This window comes from Penicillium canariense (genome assembly GCF_028826845.1).
Source record: "Penicillium canariense strain IBT 26290 chromosome Unknown utg000008l_segment0_segment0, whole genome shotgun sequence".
NCBI lineage: Eukaryota > Fungi > Ascomycota > Eurotiomycetes > Eurotiales > Aspergillaceae > Penicillium > Penicillium canariense.
Genome location: NW_026622735.1, coordinates 357,859 through 382,655, shown reverse-complemented (window position 1 = coordinate 382,655; position 24,797 = coordinate 357,859). Strand labels below are relative to the sequence as shown.

Below are 24,797 nucleotides of genomic sequence, written 5' to 3'. Positions count from 1 at the left end.
CTCACCGCCTTCGTAGCCACGGGGTATCAAGATTACCCAAAGCATGCCTTTGATGAGACGAGGAAGCTAGATAGAAAGGACAAGGCGAGAAGGAGAGGAAAAAACTGCTTAAACCCCGAGCTTAAACTCTGGTGACGCGGGACCATCGAGCAAGATACTTTGTCTGGCAAGATCCTACGATGCACAGTGCATGTTGGCAACAACCTTATCCGTTGTGCCAGCCGGGCAATTCCTCCTTGCTATCAGATGACATGGTGCGCGTATATAAGGCGTGATCGCTCGTAGTAGCACAAATTAGGCATTATTCCTCTTCAGACTCCCCTAAAGGCCTCCTCTCTAGTAGATCCCAACACGCCATACGCGACTTCCGGCTCCGCTACACTAGGTACCATTATGTATTGAGATAAAACCTCAGTGCGGAATTGGATCGGATGAGTTCCTGCATTGTAATAATGCCTCATCTAATTGTTGTTTAGCTATCACCATAAAGTCATGCTCAACTAATCGAGCGGGAAACGGGAGAAGCGCAGCTACTGTAGGAATTATATTCCAGGAATCAAGTCGTACGGGTATGAGGTCAACCTGATTTATATTGTCACTGTACGATGCAATACAGTAATCTTCTTTTCCGGCAAAAGGGTTAAGTTAAAGACGAGTCCCGAAATCTCAAATCGAAGAGAAAAGAATTGGCCCCAGTCTCTTCCTATCTTATTCGGAGGCGGCAAGCACTATCAGCCAATTGGACGCATTTTCTGCCAACACCTTTTTGGTACCCTGTCGCTGCTCCACTGTGCCAACAAGGATCAGCGACCAATCCAAGCCCCGCCTGTCAACCCCATCTGGGCTCCCTGCGGGTCTTGTAGATAGGCGTGTAAGATAGGCGGTTAAGATAGGCGGGTAATATTGACGTGCTGTGTGTGCCGTTGGTTTCAAATGCTGCGGACTTAGCGTCGTTTCGGGGTTCTACTGCATCAACCCTCTTCTTATCTGCCTCTCTTTTTGCCAAAAACCGGACATTGAGGATATCACTACCGCTTATCCCACAATAATGGGCATAGCATGCAGTACATACAGTACGGCGACCCTCACACAATGCTCTCCTCTCTCTGCAAGCCACCGATTACAGCTGGTCACACCCAGAATCATGCGGTCCAGTTAGTCCTGTGCCTGGGTTCTCGACACCACCAGCAAATCTGCGCTGCTTTATGTTTTTGCTTCTTTAACCCACTGTATTGATTTCACAGTCCCCATTTGGCCATTCAGTGACATCCTCTGATTGTTTTCCCCCGGGGGCCGTGCCGTGGTGTAAGGAATTACACATGGCTTGCCACCTCAGCGCCTTAAAATCCGGTTGCTCTCGGTGGCCCATTTGCGTTTGAGCAGCCAGTCCCTTTCACCGGGGTGCCGCAGTCATGGATGTTGCATTTGGGACGCGATTGCCGATTTGAGGTCGTTCTTCCACCCTTCTAGCAAAAGTCAGTGGGCGCTTATGCCATTGGATATCAAATAAAGCTCAGAATTAGTGTGATGCAGCCACAAAGCCTACAGCATGAATGAATCCCAGCTTGATAGTCGGTCTCTACATGCTGGTGAGATGCTCTTGGGCGCTTCACAATTGCTTTTGCCTGATTAATGCGTGGCGAAGCCTTGTTGGCGCTTATCGCTGTATCCACTATACAGACTTGGGTATTCAGAGCGCCGAAACATCAAACTTATTAGCGATGCCCAAATCAGCCAGGCGGCACTAGATTGACAAGATTGGCCAGCCGCGGAATGCTTCCCTGCGGCAAGGCTGAATCAATTTTGTGATTATTTAGTTAGTGTATTGTCCATGACGTGCGGCGTAATTATCGATATAGTTATGTTTTTCCTCTATCCTTAGTCAGGACGAGGAACCGCTGAAAGCAACCCCCATAGCTCGTGCGCATACGGCAAATACTCGGCTCTCACAAAGCCTGAGTTCACTGGTAAATCAGAATTACATACAAGGACACAAGAGAAGTGGGCAGTTGATGAATAGGCCCGTTCTTAGCAAGTTACCACTCCACATATTTCGACTAATTCGTTTATATTTTGCCACGTATTCGTTGTATTACGCCGGAGAGCTAAACTATTTTTGGCAGAAACTAGCCTTTAGCTCCATGTAGGGCCTCTCCTAAGCAACCAAAACACCGAACCACCAAGACCCCCTCCATAGCAGATTCGCTACCAGAATTCGCCGCCAGGTTCGCTACTTACCAATATGCCTACCCAACGTGCTGTACTTCCGCCAACTGGCACAAAGATATGTGGGCATGTAGCATGTTTCAAATACTAATGAACGCCGACTGTACATACATATGTGCCCGGCACGAACTGAAACAGGCTAGGACATGTGCACCCCTATTTCGTTACATATATCACTGCAATCTATTTCAAGGCGGCTAGTGGCGGCCCCTGAATGGTTCGCGGCAAGTCCAGCTGATGGGGCACTGCGAAGCTTCGCCCCACAGCATATCGGGGCCCGCTCCACGGAAACATGGCCCTCAAAATGTAATCCATCCTGACCGTGCAAAGGGCTACTTTGGAGTTTCCAGGTGGTCACTCCAGTCTTGGAGTCAAAGTGGGATCCGATAACGTATGTTTGCCAAGCTACGCATCTAGTCATGGATAAAAATACTTCTTGGTATGTGTGGGGCGTCTGGTTAATGTAACCCCAAAGATATTTGATAACGCAAGGCAGACTACCAAAGTACCCACAGCATGGCTGAGAAATAACGCTTGAATTAAATCCACATGCCTTAGCTCAAGAACTAGTCAAACTCATATGCCATAAATAATACCAGCTCCTCTGATAGCATCCCTTGCAACTTTTCTTCAACATTGCAGCTCTGCAAGAAATCCACATCCACCATTTTCTCATGGAGAACAGACCCGGACCAAGGAAAAAGCTGACCAAAAAACAAGCTCGGGATTTAATAGCAAAACATAATATATGCTTCGAAGGCCCACTCCGTGATTCCAAGTGGCCTGCCCAATATGTTTCACTGTTTACAATTATCCGCCGAATTGAACGAGTCAACTATGAAGAATACTATTGCGAGATGAAATTGTGTGTGGAGACACAAAAACGTGTCCAGATGAAAAAAATGATCTGAGCTACGAATGAACTAATGAACGAAGCTGATCAATGTCGCAAAACCCGTGCAAATGAGCGGGACTGGAGGAGCGCAACAGAAAGACTGGTTTTAAAACGCTTCATGGAAGACCTGTTTTGGTGCGTGATCAAACGTTCATCTTTTGCCATAATCGGCCTAACAGACTATTAAAATAGTTCCCGATGCAAAGGACGTCAGTGGAAAGCCGAGTTCCATGCTGAGCCTATGTGCCAAAAGGCTGCATCTGAACTTTCCCAACTACGATCTAGCAGGTTGATGTGCCACTGCAACGACAATGAATTTAGCCTTGAAACACAGGTAAATATATTGCTGCATTTTAATTTCTTGGACATGATGAGGCGACATGCTCACTATCAATATTCGTTAGTCCCCTTACTCAGATGGTCGCAGAATATTCGCAGGGATACATGAGCCAAGCATATCGGACCCAACGATCCCCGCAGATGGCAGGAGAAACCCCGACTATGTTCTCGGATTTCTGAAAGGAGAGAACTCCCCACTGAGCCATGCTATGGAAAGTTCAGCAGAAATGCCCTGTACCCCACTGGACACTGGTGATCATGTTTTGTTCCCTTTCCTCATCCTTGAGGCGAAGTCAGGGGAGTATTGCTCCGATTTCTCTGCGATTGAGAAACAAACCGCTTTTCCGATCAGAAAGCTGGTGAATTTCCAGAAATCGACAGCGAGAGCAAAGGAAGAAGGGAGCTACCATCCATTGGTATGGTTTTTGGCCTTCAGAGGCGAGGATTGGAAAATCCATGGCTGTATCCCCACTCACGGCGGAGGAGTAGTATGTACCATGACCAATTTGATTACGAAACCTCTGACACTCTAACAGCGAGTTATCCAACTTTGGAATGGCGATATTCGCCGGGCGGATTGTGCATTGCAACTGTTTCTGATAGTTGACATGATTTGTGACTGGGCTGCAGACATTTACTTGAAGGGAGTTATATATTGGATGTCTGTTGCCCCAGGTGCTGTTCCAGATGAGGGTGATACCGACTGTGAAGACTGGTCTGATGCAAAATCTCGACTGGGGGAGTTACTTGGTGAACAGGACACTATTGAGATTATAGATGACCCGGAGGACGATACCGATGCAGTGACTGTCTACTCCCCTGCTGCATCCCCGCCACTACCCCCTATGCCAGGAGGCTTAGCTTTTGATTGGGACATGGCTCCGATTCCTCCACCTCGCGGAGAAGATTCCGTCATTCGCAACGTGAATGAGGTCTCTTTCTCGTTTCATCACCTTACACTGCCCGAGTCAACAGAAGAACTTGTTGCATTTTTGTCGATTTCTGGCCCACACTCTCAGGATATCGGTCAAAATGCAGCAAAATTACTAGGGCTATTTAATCTGCAGTGTTCGGTTTATGTCACTGGGAATTTTGTATCCGATTTGGGAGAGATCTGGACCGAAAGCTCTGATGCCAGGTCACACCCAATGCTCAACCACGATGAGCTGATGCTTGCTCATATATCCTTCCGATTGCATGTCCGACCAGATGAGTCTCTTATCATTCGGGATTTATCCTGCATCATTGCATCGGCTGCTGCCATCAAGGCTTTGCATACTATCGCGGGAATTAGGCGTTCAATACTCATTGGGGATCGAAGGTGCTGGCTGCAGAATCTGGATATAGTGACTCCATTGAGGAAAATATCTAGCTCGGAATCACTCCACACATCTTCTCGAACCACTTGTCTTTCCTTGTGTGTTACAAAGGATCCGTCCGATCCTGTCCCCTCATTTTCATGGACTCAAGACGGCCCACGTGGAAAATATATCTCCGGACTTTGGCAAAATTTGAAAGCTGGGACTGCCGGAGCTCATCTTTCCCCAATTTTGGGAAGTTCCAACGCAAGATACAAAAATGGACAGTAATGACCAGGGCCTGCTTCGCTTGGTGTCGTTGGAATGAGGCACTTTCTATCACTTGCGTTCTATTGCTTTTTCAATGTCCTGCATAATGCCACATGCAAGACCACCATTTATGGGAGGCCTTTTCCTATTTATTCAACTAGAATTGGATGATTCAACAAAACCAATTCGCTGCTGTTATATTTTTCCCTTAACTGAGTAGTTGGACCAGAATGACTGGATGATAGCCAATCATAGTGAATATCCATAAGTAGAAGGCTCCAAAGTAGTAACTACTGGTATAGTTTCGGTTGAAACTAGTCAAGCATCAGTTAAATATCCATTGAGAATCGTGTGATTCAAACCAGAGCTTTTCTTGTTTTCCGCCACATTGCCGTCTTCTGTGGCCCAATGTTTCCATATTCTCACAAGTTCAACGATTATATTTTTATTCAGAACTAGCTCCAATTTCCGGAATGACCAAATGTTAAGCAATCTAGCAATATATCACGCAGGGCTATCAGATAGCTGTCATAGACAGTGGCACTTCATTTGAGAAGGTAGGTACGTATCTGTACACTGATCGAGTGATTATTCAACCAATATTGGACTTGATCCAGATAATGTTGCAACAGAAGATACGGCTCAATTACCCGTCCACCAGGTATAATTGCCAGTCTCAGCAGCCGTATCAAACACAAGGAGAGAGCTACTATTTTGCGGCCTATGAGGCCAGACATTGAGCAGACCATCCCAGATCTCGATATTAGAGTATTCCACCTCGACTCCTGGACCAAAAAAGAGTGCAACTCCACTGCTGTCTTCACGGCTTGGATAGATACGCGTTGTGAGGGCGAAGCGCTCGTTGACATACACCTCGACCAGCGAGCCATCGACGAAGATGCTCATTTGAATGGATTCCGTGATATTCCTACCTCCACGCTGCAGCTTGTAAGGCTTAAAGTAGCCCTCGTGCGTAGAGTTTGAGAACATGTTGATGAGGGAAGAATGGGTGCGATCGACGGCGATGCTGTTGTTGGTGGGATTGAAGTAGATATTTGTATATTCTTCGCAGTCAGGAGAAGCTCCGATTGTGACTCCTGCGATGCCAGTTGTGTGTTTGATGTCCACATTCAATTGATATGACCTTGACAACTTTTTCGGTAGGTGTATCTTTTTGATATTGCACTTGTTCTCATGGCAGGGGTACTTGGTATGGTTGGCGCCGAGGTGAAGGCCCTCCACCACATCAGGGGCGGGACGGACGCCGAGGGTGCTTGCAGTCCAAGTGCCGTTGGCATTTGGGAAATAGCGGGAGTTTCCAGGGACTGTATTGGTGGAATCATGAATCACATCTGGGGTGTCCTTGATAAAGATTTCCCGAGGCAATGCAAGTACTCCCTGATACCCCTGCTGGGTGATGCCGAAGTCGTTCATATCCTCCTGTGCCCAGCCCCATTGGATACGACGGTTGTTTTTGGTATCATTGAAAGAGGTAATCTGACATTGTGCATTAGCTTTGAGTAATTCTTGAAGAGGGCCTGTCTCCCAATGACGATAGCCTCACACAGCACTTACCGCATACAAAAGACCCCAGTCGCTCGCGCCACCGGAAACAGGATTGAAAGCAACGCTCCCATTCGCTCGAACGGACAAAGTGCCTTCATTCCAAAGAGACCACTTCTGCTGGTGGAAGCTGACGTTCCCACCCTCGGCGCCCATACTGACAAAGTACCGGTCGCCGATTGAGAAAAAGTTCGAAACCTCGAAGTTGAACGCGTAGCTCCCAGTTTCTTCTAGAGAACCAAGAGTGGTATTCATTCCCGGCTCCCAGAGAGCTCCCAAAAAGGTCCAGTTGGTGAGGTCTGAAGCGGGAGCTCGGTATAAGGGTATACGCGGACCGACTCCTCGAATACCGGAGCCAAAGACGGCGTACCAGTGAGGCTCTGTCATATTGAGGAAATTATCCATCTGTGGCCATGGGGCGAAATAGGGATCACGCCAGCCCGTGATGTTCCAATTTCCGGGCGGATCAGAGAGGATTGGGTTGTTCTCGTAGTGCTCCCATGTAATTCCTCCATCAATAGAGTATGCCAATCCTTGACTTTCGGTTCCAGGGAAGTAGCGAGTATTCCATGTAGTTGGGAGCTGCGAGACGCCCGTATAAAAGGCCAGAAATGTGCCATCAGCTTCGCCAGAGAGATTGACAGGCTGTGCAGTGCCAGAGAAGATAGAGAGGTGATTGTATAGAGGCGGATCGTGTTTGCTGGTCAGGTTGGTGACACCGATTGATTGTGCTTGCTGATCTTTCCAGGCAGGAATGCCGTCATCGGGAACATGGTCGACATCAGTCCAGGTAATGAGGTCAGGGGATGTGGCATGTCCCCAGGATACATTGCCTGGTGAAGATTGATTTGATTAGCAATTAGTCTCGAAAACGTCTGGTAGAGGAGGAGCTCATACCCCAGGCAACGTGGTTCGGGTGAAACTGGTAGTGCAGGTGATAGAGACCCCGGACTGGGTCGTACATTGGGCCACAGGGGTCCTAATTCGAAATTAGCCTTTTACCATTCCCACCTGGACTTCTCCTTTTTCCATTCGGCCGAAAGCTATTTCATACATTCATCCACCCTGAAGGAGCAAGGAAATGAGAAGATGGTCGCCATCGCGTAAAGAGGGTGTTATTCGACATGTTATCGATCATATCGACTGTGAGGGTTTGGCCGCATACTCGTGAGGCAATAGCACCAAGCGCCACGCCCAAAAACACGGTATTTGGCTTCATAACTGCTGTTCAAGTTCCGTTCCAGCTTCCGCAAATTGGATGACACTTCATGGACGACACGCTATTCTTATATCCACGATATGGGTTGCAACAGAACATCTCCGGGTTTTGATCGCCACATCTTCGGGTGTTCGTACCTGCCAGGAACTTAAAACGCGGGGCTATCCAGCAAGGTTGACTACAATAAACATTAAAAGTTTCCTCATGCTCCAGATGTGCGGGGACGCGAGTCCAATGCACATCGGCTGCCAAGATCAAGCGACCGCCAAGTGGGAAGGAGTGACGCAACCCGAGGATTTTCCTGCAAAACTCCATTAATTCTCCGAGAACAATGATCATCGATGAGTGCCGGATTTAACTCGGCATTCCGGTGGATGATTCTTATAGATTTAATTCCTCCGAGAATATTCTGGGAGCCGAAATTACTCCATATCCTGACGTACCTGCTTCTTTTTGGAGATTGTTTTGGCCTAAAAGGACTCAATAATGAGGAGGAAGGCATTATGTAATTATTCTCCAAAGGATATCCGGGGAATACCTAATAGTACATCACCTCTTAAAAGAAAAAGGAGGCCTAAGTACTGTTCATATTGAGTTCGGCTTGCTACAGTCTTTTGGTTCCCACTTCGCAGACGAGTCTGGCAGAAGCAAAAGCGGACCAATTAGGGCGCATTCGATTCTAGGTGACAATACAGAGAATTGAATTGGTTTACCCGTTACATAGTAGGCCATTGGTGGCAGGAGTCCACACTATTTATTGTTGTCAACGAACAGTTCTGATGACCCGAAGCCTCGTTGATGTACAGATAACATAGCATGGATCGCTGGAGAATGCCAATGAAGCAATTGTATGTTATGTGGAAAAGAACCATATGGAAGATGAGAGATAAATGTGTGGACCAGCCACAAATGTGAGGGCGATAGGATTGCCGAGACATTCCATGATGACAGTGATTATTCGAAGCTGCCACAAGCATAGATTCTTCAGTCCACAGTGTCAGCATCCTTGACCTGTCGCTCCGACCAGTTAATGTGAGTCTTCAGAGGGCGCATAGATGTGATATTTTTATAAGGACCCCCGTACTTCTCTGCGATGTTCTCCTCAATATTCTTCTTGGAGGATGAAGGCTGCTGAATAGCCTCTGTGGGATCTTTGGGATTCGAGTGAGGACCGGCGAGGAAATGGAATCCTTCAATGTCCAGTAGAGACTGGAAGGCGCATGTGTGCTTAGAGTCGATGACAACGACGTTGGGGATATTGACTGCCATGGTAAGGTAGATTCCCTGGCGTGCAATAGCTTTCAGCAAGGTCGATGGAGCATCTTTAGTTAACAGGAGCCTGTCAGGACTGATGCCAGAGGTATTCTTGAGCTCGCGGGAATTCAGTTGCAGTGGAGAGGAACATGCCTGAGCAGCTTCTGGGGGGCGACAAATTCGCCAATGTGGTAGCCGACATTCTCTGAAGCCACGAGGCCGCGAAGCCACCCGCAGGCTTTGTTCCAACTTCCACAGAGTATGTTTGTCATGCGGTACACCGGAAACCAGTTGATTCCGTGGCACTGGATGACCATCGGCGGGTCCCTGGGGATCCGATATTCCCGAATATCACCGCGGGAGTCGAAGTCATATCGGTAGTATTTGGCACGCAGGGAAGCAGGCATAAAGATAGTCACGGCAAACACCGCCTCATCTGAGAGACGGACGTTCTGAATGGTGTGTGCGAATGCCTGCTTGGCATGGTCCCACGCTCGTTGTAGATCGAAAGTGTAGAGCTTCCAACTTTTGATCGCTTCAATGTCGAGGTCTTTGAAAGGCGTGCGAGCACCGTCGGGACGGTCCAGAGCAAGAGATGCCATTCTGGAGAAACGGGGAAGTTCAAAAGGTGGAGTACGCGAAGGGAGATCTCATGATTGAAGGAAGCGAGCGGTAGAGACAAGAGGTCCAGAAAGAACAAAGAAAAACAATCAAAAATGAGTTATGGGCAGCGACGCGTGAGAAATCGCGTTGTTGAAACCGATGGCCCTGGGTTGTTCTGAGCGGGTCAAGAATACCACAATGCTGTAGATATATGAGCCATAACTACCACGACTGTCTTAACGGGATCCACGAAGAGACTAGACCAACTCTTATCTCTGCGGTGCATAGTCATGTTAGTTCAATAGTTAGTGGGGGAATGAACCACCAGAGCCTGACCTGAATACAAGAGATCTGTTCTAACGATGAGGATGGATACTAGCACTGTTAGAGGAGGCTTCCCTTCCTGGACCAACCGCCTGTTAGTTGCAAATAAAAGAAGCAAATATTTGTGCTGTCTCGGGTAGTTAAATTGTAGAGTTATACGCTTCGACTTGAACAACAAAGTTACGAGACTGTGCTCAATCCCTCAACAGCAAATCGATCGCCAATCTATTGATACATTTCCCATTTACTTGTGTGATGCAGGTGAATGGCCGTGCGGAGATCTTTCTGGCCTGCGCGGACGACCCACTTTGTGAGGCGTCGGATTTCAATAGCCGAACCTGTCAATAGCCGGCCGCGAAGACAGAGCCCGTCGCAGTGCAATAGCCGCTGTCAAAGGCAGCAAAGAAGCATGGACAGTATTTTCTTATTTTAATTCGGCGATCGCCGCATTCTTCTCATTCTCTACTTGTCCCTGGCAAGTGGTCATCATACCACTCCTCCTGCCGCCTCCAAAGTCCATACACAAAAATCAGAAGTATCATTAAAATGGGCAAGCCAATCGTTTTACAATTGGGTGACGATATCCGCTGGAACCATGAGTTGTACGCGAAATTCAAGGATCACTTTGAGATCCGTCGCTCGCACAGTATGTCGCGCCCGGAGTTCATTCAGGCCCTGACGGAGAAGAAGTTTGGCGACTTCTCTGCCATTTACCGGCCGTTCTGGAACACGGGCGGCGAGATGGGCAACTGGGATGAAGAGTTGATTTCCCTGCTCCCTGACTCGTGCAAGGTGTACGCCAGTGCCGGTGCTGGCTTTGACTGGGTCGATACTGCCTGTTTGGCCAAAAAGGGTAAGAATCACCCACATCCAGTATCGCATGCAAAACCTTACTGATGGAAATATGCAGGAGTCGTGTACTGCAACGCTGCTGCTGCTTGTACCGAGTCTGTCGCCGATGCGGCTCTCTGGCTCATTATCTCCACGTTCCGTCTGTTTTCCTGGTCCGCCATGGCGGCTCGTTCGCTCGACGCCGACCAGTTCGTGGATGCGAACCGCAACCTCGCTCCTGTTTCATTCAACCCCAAGGGTCACACTCTTGGTATCATCGGCTTCGGTCAGATCGGTCGCCGGACAGCAGAGAAGGCCTATCTGGCTCTCAACATGAAGATCTTGTACCATGACATTGTCCAGATGCCGCGCGAGCTAGAGCAGGTCTCCCAGGCTACCTTCCACGAGCGCATGGATACCCTCCTGGCTGAGTCGGATTGTGTGGTGGTGGCCACGCCTTTCAGCGGGGAGACTCTACTCAACGCGTCTCTATTGTCGAAAATGAAGCGCGGTTCGCGTCTTGTCAACATCGCCCGCGGCAAGCTTCTTGATGAGGCTGCTCTGGTGGACGCCCTCAAGAAGGGCCAGCTCTCTGCTGCTGGGCTGGACGTGCACTTTGATGAGCCCCACGTCAACCGTGAACTCGGCCAGATGAAGAATGTCGAGATCATGTCTCACAACGCCGGTGCCTCTCTGGACTCTCACATTGGCTTCGAGCGTCTGGGCATGGAGAATATCATCTCGTTTCACCAGAACGGTAAGGCTGTCACTCCCGTCAACGCGCACTTGATTGCCAAGGTTGCATCCTCCAAACTTTGAAGGAGGATAACAGGAATCAACTGTTTCAAACTGTATATAAGCCGCCTAAATAATGAATCATGAGTGAAAAGGCATCCTCTTTGCACACATTTAAGGTCCATGAAGGGAAATCTCGCTCCGCAACTCGAAAGGCTACCACTACAAATCCCTAGAACACGAGGCATTAATCTAGTCTCCACTTGACGGCATCTACGCATATTGCAAATGCTAATTACCACTGATCGCACACTCCCACCCACCATGGAGACCGTTATCCGAGGAGATTTCAGTCATTCGGAACCGATACACTTTGATACACTCTCACGGAGGCAGCCCGTTCGTGAACAGACAGAGTAGGTCAACCAAGACAGGGTGCTCCCTTCAGAGATAGCTTGTACCTAGGTATAATCGACATTGACGACAGCACCAGACCCATCACCCTTTCTCCATTCGCCAAATGTTTCATGAAAGAACTCTGCACAGTGACCGATTGATTCGGCGAGGTAGTAATTTTCCCCCAGGGATACACGGCTACAGTTGGAAAGGGAAAAAAAAGAAACACAATTGAAAGGGCCCCGGGATGATAGTATCACCGTCCCTCCACCTGCCTGAGGCAGTAATGATCCTGGGACCACAACAGAGAAAAGTGGATCTACTGTAGGACAGGAGCCTTCGGACCGATCTGGCTCGGCCCTCTATCCCCTGTATCCTGGATTCCTAACCTTCCCCTATTCCTACTTCTCCAACCCCTACCTAAGCCACGAACCCCACTGCGAGAATATCATGTTGACACTCTCCTTTCGGGGTGCCAGAGGCCTCCTCAAAAGTCAAACATATCAATTACCAAGCACCACCAGCTGGACCCTGTCAAAAACATTCTCATTCTCCACTCTGCAGCTCATCCGGAATATTCACCGCCCATCACTTCACAACACCACACCACAAGCATGTGTGAAGAAGAAAATGCTTCAATTCCCTGCTATATCGCTATCATCATCATCACCAGCCAGGTATCACGACTCTAAAGACTCTAAACGTACTCCGTGGATGCCCTTCAACTACAATGAAGCCGATGTAATCGAGAAGAACATGCTCGATGACGCCTTCCGGATATGGGGCCTCGTCATCTACAGATGCACCTATAAGAGCGACTCTGACTGGGAGGAGTTCATGCGTCGCTTACTCTATCATGTTAGAGAAACACTCTACTGTAACGATGGCCTAGATATGCTTGATTCATTCGTGCCTACTGTTGTGGACGACAAGAGGCGGTTTGATGGCGTGCCTGCATCTATAGTGCGTGATTATTTCAAACGGTGGGCGCGTACTGCGTGTGAAACCGAGCAGGGGGTTCCGTTTGCTCGTGCCCAGTCGGCGTATACGGCACGGTATAAATCCTGTATCATGGTTGATGAGGAGGCGTTACAGTCCGTTCTGGATATTCCACCTGAGAAGGTGGATGGTCCTAGTAGCACTGGCTTTGTGATTCTGGTTAATGGCATGTGGAAGCCGGAGTTCCTGAGTGAAGAGGAATTAGAGGGTTATAACAGTCCGCCGCCAGAGAATAATTTCGAGCCAGTGCAAGGGTGCACGCTGGAAGATGTAGGCTGGATGAAGGTGCCGTATGATCGGGCTCAGATAAACACCTCGGCTTTTATGCGCGATAGTCCTGCCTGGAATGCAGCGTATAGGCGTCCTCCTGAGATTCCTTTCTGCTTCTGATCTGACATTTTCTATATTGGAGCTGTTTTCGATACTTGATTGATTGGGAAGACTTTGCTCATCATTTTAGTAATAAGACAATCTCCAGTGTTACCCTCTCTCACCCCTGTTCTCTTCCTCAATCAATCAAGCTTTCATCCTGATTTTGATTCCGCTTGATCTTATTCGTCATGAATGCATACTAGGCTATACCTATCCACCTTGTTACGACGGAATCTGCGGGCCCCGGATACTCACGTACATTGGTCTGCAATAGATCTGTGGTCAAGTACAGGGTAGTGTGCTGATCCGGTATGGTGTTGTTGGATCGGAGCTCATCGAGTTAGCTAGGAACCCTGAAACAGACCGGGTTCGCGAGCGGGCCAGCCCAGTTCGGCTCCAGTTCGGCACTAGCCCTAGCCTGAGATGAGCCGCATCGAGCGGGGGCCTTATGCGTATGGAAGCCGAGAATTAAAGATCATGTCCTGTCACGAAACCGCATCGAAGTGACGGCTGGAACGGGATGCCGAATTTGAGGGAAACTTAGCTCCACTATCCTTAGGTTTTGCGGATGCGGTTGGTGGACAGCCGCGGAGCCGGACTTTAAAAAGTGGACCACGCAATGCTTGATCTGGAGCCGACCTGGAGTCGTCGAATTTTTGAGATTGTTTGTTGATTTGCTAGATCGGCAGGAAATTGTCGTTGCCTACGTGACCCGAAAGGGCGTTTTCCAAGTGGGTGAAACAGGGCGGGCCTTGAGGTCTGTTTTTGGGGAAATGGTGGTATTCCTCTAAAAGGCATGAGATCAGCGGCCGGTCAATACCTATATGCACGTCGGTGCGCCCATCACATCCTGAATAACATCCCTTGCAGCAGGATCTCGGCGCACCTAGCGGCGCCGGAATATCCCTAACGCCGACTTGAAATTTAATCCAAGCGAGCGGACGGCCCAGCGCGTTCAAGCGGCTGGGGCATTGTGATTTCCGCTTCACACCCGAAGATGCGTATATAAATTCTAGCGGGTTCAAAGTGCCTCCGGAGACTCAAGGCCCATGCTTTGTTCCTAATACCGTCACCATCACAGTTACCTAGCCCTAGGTCCTATTGTCCTCCTGGTAGACTTAACCCTATCCACGGGTAGATCCGAGGCTATTAACTAGACCTAGAACTTTCTTCAGTGGGTACCTCAGGGGTAGAATTTGTACTGAGTACTAGTAACAGGATTCGAAGCTGTATCCCCTAGGATTTCGAAGATAGGCCCCCGATGATCTTTGTCCAATGAGGATACGCCTGTGTGGTGTTTTACCACTACACGCCCCCTGCAGGCCTTGCAGCAGGCTATAACAGGACCCCCTTTCCCCTAGATTTCAACTTGTCACTCTCTTAATGCTGCGTCAGGTAGCGGCTGTGTGCCTGGCACTCCACGCGAGTGCCGCTCATTCATTTGCGATCGGCGATGAAACATTCGATTATGTTGTTGTGGGTGGTGGTACCGGCGGGAGCGTTGTTGCGACACGCCTCGCGCAGCATTCCTTTAAAGTCGCGCTAGTTGAAGCGGGAGGGCTTTACGAGCTTGAGTCTCTGGCAGCGGTCCCCGCGGCTGATGTGATTCCAGTGGGATCAGATCCAAATACGCAGTCCGCGATCGATTGGGGCTTTGTAACGAAGGGGCAACCGGGTGCGAACGGGCGCGCGATCCATTATGCGCGGGGGAAATGTTTGGGAGGATCGTAGGTGCTTGCTTCTGGAACTTGAACCTGAAAATTGATACTAATCCTCTCTCTACAGATCAGCCTTGAACTTTATGGTCTACCAGCGGTAATGCTTTACAGTCATAAACACAGTCGGGGTAGCCATCTGCTAATCGCCAAAAATACAGACCAACCCGCGAATCGATGCAAGAATGGGCCGACGCGGTCGACGACAGCAGCTACACCTTCGATGAAGTCCTCCCTTTCTATAAACGAAGCGCACACTTCACGCCCCCAAACACCAAACTGCGAGCTGCCAACGCGACCACTGGGTATAGAGAGGATGCGTTTGACTCATATGGCGGGCCACTGCAGGTGTCATACTCGAACTATGCCATGCCCTTTTCATCCTGGATGAACCTCGGGATGCAGGCAATTGGAATCAACGAAACGCGGGACTTCAACTCGGGCTCTTTGATGGGGGCGCAGTATTGTTCGTCGACGATTGATCCATCCAGCGAGCTTCGCAGCAGTTCACAGTCGTCCTTCCTTACCTCTACCAACCTGGAGACTCTAAAGACATACTCCAACACGCTCGCGAAGAAGATCATTTTCAACGAGCAGAAGAAAGCAACTGGCGTGCAAGTGAAGGGAATTCTGGGAAATATATTCACTCTCACGGCCTCGAAGGAAGTGATTGTCTCCGCTGGGGTATTCCAATCGCCTCAGCTTCTGATGGTGTCCGGTGTCGGTCCATCAGACCAGCTGGAGAAGCATGACATCGACGTCGTTGCCGACCGACCAGGTGTTGGGCAGAATATGTGGGATCATCCGTTCTTTGCCCCTACCTATCGAGTGCGGGTCGACACCCTCACTAAGGTGGTGACCAACTTCCTCTACGCGGCCGGCCAACTTCTGACCAGCGCTGCGACGAAGTCCGGCCCTCTGACAAACCCGGTCGCGGATTTCCTGGCCTGGGAGAAGATTCCGCAAACTCTGCGCTCGAAGTTTACCCCGAGGTCGAAGCGTGCTTTGGCTGGATTCCCTGAGGACTGGCCAGAGGCAGAGTATATCTCAGGTGCCGGGTTTATTGGAAATGCTTCCAACCTGATTGCAGATCAGCCCGCAGACGGTTACCAATATGCATCCATCCTGGGGGTTCTAACAGCACCTCTGTCGCGAGGCAACATCACTCTGCAGTCCGCCGATACTTCCGACCTGCCCGTAATTAACCCCAACTGGCTCGGTAACGCTACCGACCAGGAAGTTGCCGTCGCCTTGTTCAAACGAATCCGCGCGGCCTTCCAAAGCGAGGCCATGGCACCCGTGGTCATCGGGAAGGAATACTGCCCTGGCGTTGAAGTTCAGAGTGACGCCGAGATCCTTGAGTATGTTAAGAACAACATCATGACTCTGTGGCACGCAGCTTGTACCTGCAAGATGGGCAAACCCGACGACAAGAAAGCTGTGGTGGACTCTCAGGCACGCGTCTATGGAGTGCAGGGATTGCGTGTGGTTGATGCTAGCTCGTTCCCCTTCCTTCCCCCGGGTCACCCCCAGTCGACAGTTTGTAGGTTTTCTCTAGGCTCACCCCGTCCTTGATTGCTTCTAACATTTTGTACAGATATGCTTGCTGAGAAGATCTCGGATGCGATCATTCAGAGCGCTTAGGTCGGTGCGCAACTGGTCCAGCGCAATCCCGTTCGTCACTAATACTAATCCTCCAAAGACAGTACCCACATATGGATATTACTCTATTGGCGTACAGGTCATATATTTCAGTTCTTATTCATAGATTCTCTTCTTTGTACCTACTCTACAGTTAAATTCCTATATAATCTCGCTGCGCATATATGAATCGAATAGTCTCGATAAAGTATAGCACACCTCTAGTCGAATTAAGGTTGGTTTCTTGGTAGATAAGTCAAACAGAGGAAAGAGTTCAAAGAGAGTATTTCGATAAGTTAAATGAACCCTTCTGTCCTTTCAATGGACCCTGCCTGCGAGAGGGCCTACCCGCGGAGACTTGAGAGGGAACTAAGGTTGTCTTATTGTTCAGTCCAACGCGACCAATCACAGAGTCTGAAAGGTCTATTTTGAGTGCTTGTTCCTAGGATTATGTTTTCCTGGGTGAATTTATTCCTAGTCAAACTTATCACGCGTGTGTATGCGAATGCCACATCGGCTGTGATATCGACGATGGAAGATATATGCAAGCCACATAATAGCGGAGACTTATCCGAACAGTGGAGGAGGCGGAAGGCCGTGTTATGCATATCTTGGTTTGAGATTGTCTCCCCGTTGATCCTGATTGCATATATCTTCCATCGTCGACATCGCAGCCGATGTGGCATTCGCATACACACGCATGATAAGTTTGACTAGGAATAAATTCATCCAGGAAAGTGTCAAGTCTGCAGAGAGACTAGAGCCAGGCAGGAAGAAGGGGAGAGGAAGGGAAGACAAATAGAAGAATAGAAAAAGAAAGGAACGTCTCCGAGAATCGCGCACAGTTTTCGAATCTCAGAGCCGGACATGGAGCTGGGAAATGCGAGCATCCCGATTGCACCCCGACGGCATTCCGATAGACAGATCAAGATCACTACCCAGTCAAATAGGGTTGATGGAGATGTTTGGGGGTCCGATATTTATTGGTTTGGACCAGCCCACCCGAGCTAGAAAGTGATGTCGAGCTGGAGGTCAGGTAAATTCCTGATCTTGTTTCGGCTTTCGCGGTGCCTCCCAGGTCTGCTAACTACAGTACATAACGGAATGCTTTGTTATCGATCTCCGTTTGGTCCTGAATACAACCATTAGCTTTAACTCACTGGGCAGATGTAGTAGGGATAGACGTACTAGCATTCCATTCTCAACGCCATCATCCTCCGGCTGCTGACCACCAAGCGCGGCACGATCTCGCCGCTTGTTTTCAAAATACATGTACAAGTACAACGCAAAGATAGCAGTCAACTTGACCGTATAGCCAACAAGCATCCTGTCAAAAACATCAGTCAACGTCATCAAAACCAACATTTCTAGGAAGCACAACACTCACGCAACATAGGCACTATGATAGCCGGGGGCCTCGCTGTCTCTGAAAGTCTGCGGCCCAATAATATTCCCAACACAATACCCTGTAAACAGCAATGCACCCGTAACCTGCTTCTTCGTGTACCCCGCAATATTCGAGCTCACAATCGTCAGACTCATGCTAAATCCCAGGCCCTGGAAATAACACAGCCACAGCGCCACCAGCCGGCCCCATTTGTTCGTGTCTGGTAGCCCGACGAGTAGTCCTGATCCAAGGATGCAGGTCAGATTGGCGACGATCATACACGCACTGCGCGAGTGGAATTTGTCCGCGTACTTGGTCGCAATGAAGCCGCCGGTCAGGAGGGTGAGGAAGTTGACCGCACCCCCGGGGATCTGAAGATACTGGGTGCCGAGCGTGTCGAAGCCGAAGGTGCCAACTATGATGGATGTGAACTGAAATAACGTCAATCTCCTTTGTTGGTGGGGGGTGGGGGGGTTTAGGAGGGTTTCAAATGCAAAGAAGGAAAGGAGTGGCGTACACTCGTCAACGCCGAGTTCGGCACCTGCGCTCCCACAGCCATGATGAATAGCAGCCACGTCTTCGGGTCCCGCGCTGCCTGCCAGACCTGGTACCACTTGAACTTGGGGTTCTTGACGCCTTGTCGGTTAATCGCCACGCGCTCGACGGCGATGATGCGCTCGCGCTCGGATAGAAACTTGGCCGTTGATGGAAGATCGGGAAGAAGCCAGAGCGCAAAGATACCCGTGACGATGGAAAACGTGCCGAAAATGAGGAAGACGTACATCCAGCGCGGCAGACCGGTGGAGATGTGGCCGACTGCATAGCCGATTAGTCTGGCCAGTCCGATCAGTATCGATTGTTATGCTGAGTGCTTGTAAGTAGGAGGGTGTGTACTCACCCGCCGAACATGGTCGCTATGCCGTTCGTGCAGTAGTAGGCTTCCAGGCGTAGGGGCTGTTCGCGGGCTGTGTACCACATGCTCATCATTAGAACAAAACCTGGGTTGACGACGGCTTCGACGAGGCCGAGGAGGAAGCGGTTGATGGCGATGCCGGCGAAATTGTGGCATGCCGGTGTTGTCATGAGCAGGCCGCCCCAGACTTTGCATTACAGTCAGAATAAATTTGATCTCCTCATCGAGCCTGGGACGCGTACTTATAGTGGTGGTACCAAGAAACTTGCCCATCGGTAGTTTTTGCAGCGCCAGTCCAGCTGGCCACTGGGCGATGAGATAGCCGAAGTAGAAGATAGAACCTGGGTAGATTAGCAGGTACTCGTCCAAAGTTGAAGAGAAAATGCAAACCATACTCAGCCACGAGTAATCCTGCCCCTTCAGATGTGTCCCCTGCTTGAGGCCATACACAGAGGCAAAATTGATACTGTTCTTATCCAAATACTGCACGCCATTACGGTCATTAGCCATCGCAAAGACCAAAACAAAACACTGCAGTGCTCAAGCGCAGCGCATACCTGGATCATGTAGATCACAAACAGCAGCGGAATCAGCTGCCTATCAATTTTCCGCAGCGTCCTCTTCGCTTCCTTGGGCGTATACTCCAGCCCGCGATTCTGGCGGTAAAACTCGTAATTCTCATCGTGGCCTGACGACACCGTCGTCGAGAGGGCCGGCGATGTCGCTGCCTCGACTTCTTTCTCGTATTCCACCATGGCCCGATCTAGACTGTTCGGACGGCAGGAATTGCAAATCTGAATGCTCGCCTTGTGTCCTGATAAGTAGTCCCGGTTGGAGTTTGCACAGACCCAGGCGAGGGGAACAGCAACAGGTCCTTATATACACCTGCACCCAACCCGTCCCCTAGCCCCTGCCGAGAACGCCAGCCTACACGCCATTGACCCCACAGACAATGCCGGAAGAGAAACGATGCGAGGTCCGGGTAAAGAGGGGCATTGATGTCGAGTCTTGAGCACGGTGTAGCGACCTGATTCGCGGAAATGTGCCGGCGAGCTGGGGCTGCAAGGCTGTTTCAGAGCGTCATCCTATTAGGATACTTGAAATATAGATATACTTTCGGCATTTGGCCGTTTCTTTCTAGCCGGGCTCATTTGGCTTACGGCTCCTGAATTGGATTTGGCAGCGTTGAATGCGTTTGGCAGGGAAGCGGGTGGAGTGGAGGTGATCACGACATCGATGCGTCGATTGCGTGTTGGGCCAGCGGGTGTTTGGAGCACGTCCATTAGGGCCGGAGTCTGCCGAGGTGGGCAGTGCAGAATGTGGGTTTTGGGGGTTGTTTGTTTCTCGGAGTTGAGATGAAGTATGCATGGTTTATGGTTGTGCAGGGCCGCGGTAGCAATGTTTCGACGTTTTCTAGAATCGCGGCAGGTGACCAGTTGATGCCCTGAGCTGGTATGACTGGGAAATATGACATCAATGGTTCTATCTGTCGTTGACATGAAACCTTAATCTTTCACAGCTTATTTCGAGGTGCGTGGAAGAACACTGGAAGTATGGCTTTCCTTATATCAAGCTCACATCATAGCCGTATACTTCCCTCGCAGCGCCCCCCATGTGCTCCTATTCTACTCCTGTCCGACAAAATACCCACCCGGTTCCAAGTAACCAGTATTCCATTCATCTTTTCGGTCTATACTACCATCAAGCACATGCCGGGACTCTATGGACTGGTCTAGGGGCCAATCCAACAGGCAGATTGCGGATCATATCGTCACCCCGTCGCTTGGAAGTAGAAGCCAACGAGGATCCATTCAGCCAAACACAATCCTAAAAAATGATTAAGTCGCCGCGCTACCATTGAAGATATATTTCATTATTCTTCGCTCTTTTTATGATCTTTGCCTTTATTCATTTGTTCATGCTCACGGACTAGGTTACTCACCCCGGTGCTTCTCACAGCAGGGTTCTCATGTCATCCATGTTGCGAATACCAACCATGTTGCCTGCCTTGACGCGCTTCAAGGTCAAGGCCGCAATCAGGGCGGCGCCGACACCAGAACCGTCCTCAGCAGCCAGGATAGACACCTTGTCTTTCTCGGTGGGGGCCCAGTCCAGGATCTCGCGGAGGGCCTGGGCGCCGCGGGCCTTGAAATGCGGGTACTTGGTGAAGACAGAGCCGTCGGCACCAACGTGGCAGGACTCGATCTTCTTCTTCGTGCAGATAGCGGCGACGCCGCAGGCCGACAAGCGCGCGGCGCGGGTACCGATCAGCTCGGCCAGGCGACGGATCATCTCCAGCTCGGGCTGGGTCGGGCGGATGTTGAGCTCTCGCTCGAACAGTTCCAGCGTCTCGGACAGGTTCTCGTAGGGGTCCTGCTCGATGGCGGCGAGGAAGGACGCGTCGAGCAGGTAGGGCTTGCGCAACTTGGAGACGTCCTGGCCGTTGAAGATGAGGCCGGGCCGGTTGTCAATTACGTCTACGAGGGCGAGTCGGAAGATCTCGCCGAGATAGAGGCCGGCGGTCATCTTCTCGAAGGCCTGCTGACCGGGACGGGGCGAGTCGCGGTCGATGATCGCGTCGTACTTGGTGAGCGGGAGAACGACGCGCTCGTTGTCGAATGCGCCGTATTCACAGTTGATGGCGATGGGGGTGTCGGCGGGCAGACCCAGGTGGGCGATCTTGGGCACGGAGCCCACGTTCTCCATGTAGGCGGCGTTCACGCCGGTGCCGAAAATGCAGCCAATCTTCACGTGCGGATCGGTGTAGGAGGAGGCGATGAGGGTGCCGGTGGTGTCGTTAATCAAGGCCGCGACTTTAATGGGCAGTCCCTAGGATAGCGCGTGGGCCATTAGACAGTTGCGTGCAAGGTAGGGCAGAGGATATCCCCCTTTAGTCCCAAAAGTTGTTGGTTGGGTCGAGACACATACCCGCTTCTTCAGGATAGTCTCGAGAGGAGGAACCACGTCCTCTCCCTCGACACCCTCAATATCGAATCCCTTGGTCCAGCGCTGTAGAATGCCGTGGTCAATGTGTTCCTGGGTGGCCGGGTAGGAGAAAGTGAAGCCGAGGGGGAGCTTCGTCAGGTTCTCGTTCTCGTGGTGGAACTCGATGAACTGCTGTAAGCAGTCCGCAATGTATTCCCACAGCTCTTCGGCGGTGCCGGTCTTCAGCTCCTCGGGCATCTTATATTTCGACTGGGTGATATCGAAGGCACCCTTCTGGTTGGTCAAGGTGATCTCGCAGACACGCAGGTTGGTGCCGCCCATATCGAGGGCCAGAAAGGTGCCCTGCTCCTCGCCGTCGGGGAAGCCCATCACCCAGGTCACGTTCATTGGCTATGCACACGTTGTCAGAGTCATCTTCGTAGATCCGGTAGCTATTCTCGCGGGTTGGTGCTCCTCACAATGTTGCCACCTTCGACGGTCAGACCTATTGTTGGGGGGTTGTTAGTGTCCCGTCCATGCGTGACCGGGGTTCGCAGCGCCGACACGTACCTTTCTCGAGCTCCTTGACGAAGTGGTTCACGATCTGCTTGAGCTTTGCACGGTCCACCGTAAATTGCTCCTCGAACTCCTTGATCGGCCCCAGAAGATTCTGCGGCAGATCGTGCATCGACCCTGGGAGGAAGTGAGCGTGTTAGTATGATGATCAAGCTGGCGAAAAGCACAGGAAGCTCACCCTTGCGGGAGGGAGGTTGCTTAGGACCAATTCCGACCATGGTGAATGTGTGGCTATGAGTGTGTACACGAGAAAATGGGGAGGAAAGACGAAGGAAGGGAGGAGGGGAGGGAATGACGATATGGCGTGGGGCAGCGATCGCCTTGCTTGATTTGGTTGCGGTGGGAGCAGGCTGGAACGCCAATTAACTTCCCAGTCAGTTGTGGTCTGCCCCCTCCGTTTCACTTTCACCTTGGGCGGCAGCTAGAGCCCGCCGATTCTATGTTTTGCTTACTCTGGGGCCCTGGACATCCCCGCTCTCCGGTGGCCTGCGACGTCCAGGATCTCCCTGCCTGCGCGGGCTAGTACACTCGACACTAACCCACTAGCAGACTAGCAGGTTAGCCAACGAGGGAACTGGTAACCTCCAGGGCCAGAACGGTCCGCGCTTGGCGCAAAGCGGTGAGCAAGTGAGGAGGTCAGCTTTCGTTGCATCGTGTTTATCATCAGACGGTAACTAGTTGACTAGTGAAATGGGTTACTCGATTCTAAGCCTGTACTCCGTACTCCGTACTCCATACCCCGTACCCCCCGTACCCGGTACCCTCCCGTGCTCTACCGGAATTTGCGCGCCAGGTGCGGGAACACATGGTCCAGTCCTGTGCTTTCTTCCCCTGCTCCTGAGTCGACTCCATTCGACTGGCCCTGTTTGCTCGGCTCGCCCAGCCGCTCGCGCACTCGCTGCTGATACGCGTCCGTCAGACCCAGCGTGCGCTCAATATCCTCCGTAAGCCGATCCACCTCGTCCCGAAGCCGCTCGTCCCGCGATTGCAGCGGCGCATTCTCGGCCTCACGTGCCTTGGGGTCCGGGTTCGTCTGCTCCCACAGAGCCTCCAGCTCCTCCTCCCATCCCATGGCCTTGGCAAACTTCCGCACCCCCACATCACAGTCCCCAAGTAGAAGAACGTCATCTGGTCGAGAGCCCAGGCCGCCAACACGCTGCATATTGATAAGCACGCGTGGGACCCCCTCTCGACAAAAAGAGGGCAGACTGGCGAATGGCTGCACTGAGAGACTGGTTCCCATCACGATACACAGGTCGGCCTGTTCCGGGAGGTCGCGGCTCCGGAAGAAGGACTCAGGTAGGGCCTCGCCGAAAAAGACAATGTCGGGCTTCACGAGTCCATTGCACTGGGGGACCAAGCAGTGTGGCACCTCCCCATGATGGACCTTCTTCTGCATTTCCTCGTCCGGGTACGGCGTTTTGCACTCAATGCAGCGCTGAGTCGCAAAGCTGCCATGAGCCTCGACGATCTTGTCGCCGGAGAGACCAGCCTGGCGCTCAAGGCAGTCGATGTTCTGGGTGAAATGCTTCAGCAGCAAGCCCTTGTCGTAGAGCAGTTTAATGAACGAGTGGGCGACGGTGGGGCGATAGCGCCCCGGGTAGAGCTCTTTCGCCAGCGCGTAGAACGGCTTGGGGTTCTCTCGGAAGAAGCTGATGTCGAAGACATCTTCGGGCTCTTCCAAGTCCAGGAATGCGAGGTTGGCGTAGAGCCCGGTATCTGGTGACCGGAAGTCCGGGATGCCTGCTGAAGTGCTTATGCCGGCTCCCACCTAGGTCTCCGGGTCAGCGATGCATGTTCGGCATGTCCTGTGGGGACGTGGGACGCACCATGACCACGATGCGTTTCACATCATGCTGTTGAATGTATTTGGCCACAGCCTCCATGTTACGCGCCTCCAGCACCGAGGGGCGAGTGGAATCATCCACGACGGTCGACTCTTCGTTACCCATGGCACGAGAGCGCCGGGGATGATGTTGATACCGGGGTCTGCGACGGCGTCGGATGGCGACAACGCGAAAGTGGCCTTCGCTACGACAACAGAGAAGTGTAGAATTTCAGGCGTCGTGTGGTGGAGATAGTTGGGCTGCGTATGGGAAGTAGTGAAGTAGAGTGATCGTGGTGGAAAATAACGTTGTGTTGGAATCAGCACTACGCCGAGCAATTTTAGGACCGGGCAAACAATTAGGCAGACACGACAAAGCAGCAGACACTCTGCCAGGCAGAACTGATTGCTTTGATTGCCAGGAACGTCTTCTATCAAAACGAGCGAGCCTGACTGCCTCCAGCGACGCTGAAAAAAGCGCCGACCCTCAC

At 51.0% G+C, this 24,797-nt stretch overlaps 9 protein-coding genes across 9 annotated transcripts; 3 read left to right on the top strand and 6 right to left on the bottom strand.

Annotated features, from left to right (window-relative positions):
• Positions 1-5,670: 5,670 nt before the first annotated feature.
• On the bottom strand, positions 5,671-7,810 carry N7482_010146 (glycoside hydrolase family 32 protein; the record flags this gene model as incomplete). Its single annotated transcript, XM_056692270.1, has 4 exons — positions 5,671-6,525; positions 6,604-7,424; positions 7,489-7,570; positions 7,646-7,810. The coding sequence occupies 4 exons, from the start codon at positions 7,808-7,810 to the stop codon at positions 5,671-5,673; spliced, it is 1,923 nt and encodes a 640-aa protein (XP_056538227.1).
• Positions 7,811-8,794: 984 nt separating this feature from the next.
• N7482_010145 (uncharacterized protein) lies at positions 8,795-9,079 on the bottom strand (the record flags this gene model as incomplete). Its single annotated transcript, XM_056692269.1, has 1 exon — positions 8,795-9,079. One exon carries the CDS (start codon positions 9,077-9,079, stop codon positions 8,795-8,797), a length of 285 nt encoding a protein of 94 aa, XP_056538226.1.
• A 113-nt stretch (positions 9,080-9,192) lies between these two features.
• On the bottom strand, positions 9,193-9,666 carry N7482_010144 (uncharacterized protein; the record flags this gene model as incomplete). Its single annotated transcript, XM_056692268.1, has 1 exon — positions 9,193-9,666. One exon carries the CDS (start codon positions 9,664-9,666, stop codon positions 9,193-9,195), a length of 474 nt encoding a protein of 157 aa, XP_056538225.1.
• Positions 9,667-10,537: 871 nt separating this feature from the next.
• On the top strand, positions 10,538-11,641 carry N7482_010143 (D-mandelate dehydrogenase-like dehydrogenase; the record flags this gene model as incomplete). The annotated part of the gene is made up of 2 exons (XM_056692267.1): positions 10,538-10,844; positions 10,902-11,641. The coding sequence occupies 2 exons, from the start codon at positions 10,538-10,540 to the stop codon at positions 11,639-11,641; spliced, it is 1,047 nt and encodes a 348-aa protein (XP_056538224.1).
• Positions 11,642-12,667: 1,026 nt separating this feature from the next.
• Positions 12,668-13,342, top strand: N7482_010142 (uncharacterized protein; the record flags this gene model as incomplete). Its single annotated transcript, XM_056692266.1, has 1 exon — positions 12,668-13,342. One exon carries the CDS (start codon positions 12,668-12,670, stop codon positions 13,340-13,342), a length of 675 nt encoding a protein of 224 aa, XP_056538223.1.
• Positions 13,343-14,707: 1,365 nt separating this feature from the next.
• On the top strand, positions 14,708-16,683 carry N7482_010141 (GMC family oxidoreductase; the record flags this gene model as incomplete). Its single annotated transcript, XM_056692265.1, has 4 exons — positions 14,708-15,051; positions 15,110-15,139; positions 15,201-16,582; positions 16,637-16,683. The coding sequence occupies 4 exons, from the start codon at positions 14,708-14,710 to the stop codon at positions 16,681-16,683; spliced, it is 1,803 nt and encodes a 600-aa protein (XP_056538222.1).
• Positions 16,684-17,767: 1,084 nt separating this feature from the next.
• On the bottom strand, positions 17,768-19,735 carry N7482_010140 (putative MFS transporter; the record flags this gene model as incomplete). Its single annotated transcript, XM_056692264.1, has 8 exons — positions 17,768-17,812; positions 17,869-18,007; positions 18,068-18,498; positions 18,585-18,900; positions 18,966-19,167; positions 19,223-19,321; positions 19,376-19,463; positions 19,538-19,735. The coding sequence occupies 8 exons, from the start codon at positions 19,733-19,735 to the stop codon at positions 17,768-17,770; spliced, it is 1,518 nt and encodes a 505-aa protein (XP_056538221.1).
• A 1,198-nt stretch (positions 19,736-20,933) lies between these two features.
• On the bottom strand, positions 20,934-22,699 carry N7482_010139 (putative hexokinase Kxk; the record flags this gene model as incomplete). The annotated part of the gene is made up of 5 exons (XM_056692263.1): positions 20,934-21,809; positions 21,909-22,316; positions 22,385-22,410; positions 22,476-22,598; positions 22,660-22,699. The coding sequence occupies 5 exons, from the start codon at positions 22,697-22,699 to the stop codon at positions 20,934-20,936; spliced, it is 1,473 nt and encodes a 490-aa protein (XP_056538220.1).
• A 554-nt stretch (positions 22,700-23,253) lies between these two features.
• Positions 23,254-24,433, bottom strand: N7482_010138 (NAD-dependent protein deacetylase hst2-1; the record flags this gene model as incomplete). The annotated part of the gene is made up of 2 exons (XM_056692262.1): positions 23,254-24,252; positions 24,311-24,433. 2 exons carry the CDS (start codon positions 24,431-24,433, stop codon positions 23,254-23,256), a joined length of 1,122 nt encoding a protein of 373 aa, XP_056538219.1.
• Positions 24,434-24,797: the final 364 nt, after the last annotated feature.